At 39.4% G+C, this 2,496-nt stretch overlaps 1 protein-coding gene across 1 annotated transcript in view; it reads right to left on the bottom strand.

Moving 5' to 3' along the window:
• Window positions 1–77: 77 nt before the first annotated feature.
• The window catches only part of LOC103460620 (protein FAM49B-like), an 11,880-nt gene continuing 9,461 nt past the window's right edge, over window positions 78–2,496 (bottom strand). The window contains exons 6-8 of the mRNA XM_008402862.2: window positions 2,326–2,403; window positions 848–964; window positions 78–173 (exon numbers count right to left, since the gene is read on the bottom strand). Coding sequence (XP_008401084.1) covers window positions 90–173; window positions 848–964; window positions 2,326–2,403 — 279 coding nt within the window. The 3' untranslated portion in view covers window positions 78–89. The remainder of the gene's footprint in view (window positions 174–847; window positions 965–2,325; window positions 2,404–2,496) is intronic.

Here is a 2,496-nt window from a genome sequence, read left to right on the forward strand (position 1 = left end):
CACACACACACACACACACACACACACACACACAGTGAGCGTGTGGCGGCGGAGGAAGACCGTACGGGTGATGAAGATGCGTCCCGGACTCACGGCGTCTCCAGCATCACTTTGCACACGCAGGCCATGGTGCTGAGACAGACGGTCGTGTTCTCGATCGGAACCTCCGGGTTCTGGACAGCAGAGACAAACGGATCATCAGACTGGGGAACCGCTGCGCCCCAGATGCATGATGGGAGAAAACCCAGCAGCTCTAGGAGCCAAATGGCCACAAAAATAATAAAATTTCACCCAGAATAACAAATAAAACTTTTTATTTCGGTTCTGATATCGGTTTGGACCAGCGGTTCTGAAACTAGATCCAAACCGGGCAGAACTGCTGCATGTTCGGAACCAAAGAACCCATCTTGGACCGGAAACAGCAGGAACCAAGCGACCAGCATGGAGGAGTGCGCCCTCTGCTGGTGAGCGCAGCAAACAACCCAACACTGGAAACCTGATCACGTCAGTTCTGCTGCTCAATAATCAATAATTACATAAAACTGGAAGATTTGAGTTAAATGCATTTATTGATTTAGTAAATCTGGAGGTTTATTTTAAATTTAAAGTACTTAAAGTTTCTCTTTTCTCCCATTAATCACTAATTATTTAATCAATATTAATCTGGAAAATGTGTAAAAATTAATAGAAACTTTTGTTCTTCATTATCACCCAACAGTGACAAGAGTTTACATCAATACATCTATTAATATGTATTTTAATACAAAGCTCTGCTCTGGGGAGTTTAGTGAGACAGACAGAACCAGAACCAGAACCAGAACCCGTCCTGGAGGACAGATAAACTCACATCCGAGACGAACTTTGACGTGGCGTCGCTCAGCGTCTTCAGCATGGGCGTGGCGCTGGCGTAGAACAGAGACATCCGATTGGCCAGCTCGTTGTTGACCTCGCTCCCCGAGTCCGACTGAAAAACCAGAACCCAGCAGAACCCAGAGACTCACAACGAGCTGAAGAGCATCGAGACACAGCAGAAGCTCCATCTGGATTATATTTCAGCATCAGAACCAGATCAGAGCCAACAGGATTAAACCAGTTTATCCATCTAATCTCATCCCAGAGCTCAAAGACCAGCTTTCAGATTTTCTCATTTTAAAACAGAAGAGGACCGAGGACACGTCCCTGTGGCTCCCCACGCTTAACAAACAACACAGAGTCTTCCAGACATACACTCTAAAATGAAAAAGTTGAACCAACTTAATTGAATTGCTTCTATGGATATAACAAGCAATTCAATACTGGGGAATCTGGTCAGCTGGAGTCAGACGTGGGATACAATACGGTATTGAACTTAATTATTTCAAGTAAAGTCAAAGCAAAAAGGTCCTTTAAGGAAAAGATTTGTAATTTTTAAATTAGAGCATATTTAGAGGACACTGTAAAAAGAGTTTTTCAAAATATTTAGTTTGGAGCTACTTAAAAGTTTGAGTTGACTTTATGTAGAATTAAGACAAAGAGATTTAAAATGTTTATTAGAAGAAAATAAATGAGTAAGAGTGACTTAAACATACTTAATACATTTGTTAAATAAAATTAACAAATTGAGTTGGATGATTAGAATATATTGAATCGGTTAAACTTAAATTAAGTTGGATAAACTTAATAAATTCAGTTGAATAAACTTAATAAATTCAGTTGGATAAACTTAATTGAATTGCTTGTTACCTATGGAAGCAATTCAATTAAGTTGGTTCAACTATTTAGTGTAAGTTTTGAGTTAAATATACACAAAAAAGTAAGTTGGCATAGTAAAAGCAAAATAATTCAGTTAAATTAATGTAAATAAGTCCATAAGATGAACTTCAGCCCAAAAAACACTTTTTAGAGTGCAGACATTTCTGTAACTCCGTGGGAATCAGAAAATAAATAAATTTAAGTTTAAAAGAACCAAAACTGACCTAATTCAAAGTTACACAGTGAGAAATAACAGCAATAAATAATATTTCCACCATGTTTTCATTCATTTTAACTGCCACAGTTTCAAATTACATATTTAAAAACATTTAGCTTGGCAGCTGAATATTTAACTTTCTAACTAAATATGTAAGTAAATATTTAGGTTAGAAATGATCGTTGTTTCTTTTCTTCTGCTCCTAAATGACGTTTTAAAGACAATAAGTTAGTTCACCAACACAGCGAGGAGATTCAGCGTCTCCAGCCACGAGATCCAGCTTTTATTTTGATAGGGCACTTCCCCTTCTCAGTTAGTGAATTTGCATATAAAGTAAATATTTAGTTCGGGGTTGAACCTCTGCTCGGGTTTCTCACCGACATGTTGTTGATCCGCATGCGGCTGATGGTTCGCCGGTAGTAGCTGAAGTCGTTCTGGATGGCCGGGTTGGTCATCTGAAACGGACAGTCAGAGCGATGAAGAGGAGGAGGAGGAGGAGGAGGAGGAGAGGTGGGAAGAGCAGGAGAGCAGCAATCATTTAGTACTTC

This window comes from Poecilia reticulata, unplaced genomic scaffold (assembly GCF_000633615.1).
Source record: "Poecilia reticulata strain Guanapo unplaced genomic scaffold, Guppy_female_1.0+MT scaffold_265, whole genome shotgun sequence".
Classification (NCBI taxonomy): domain Eukaryota; kingdom Metazoa; phylum Chordata; class Actinopteri; order Cyprinodontiformes; family Poeciliidae; genus Poecilia; species Poecilia reticulata.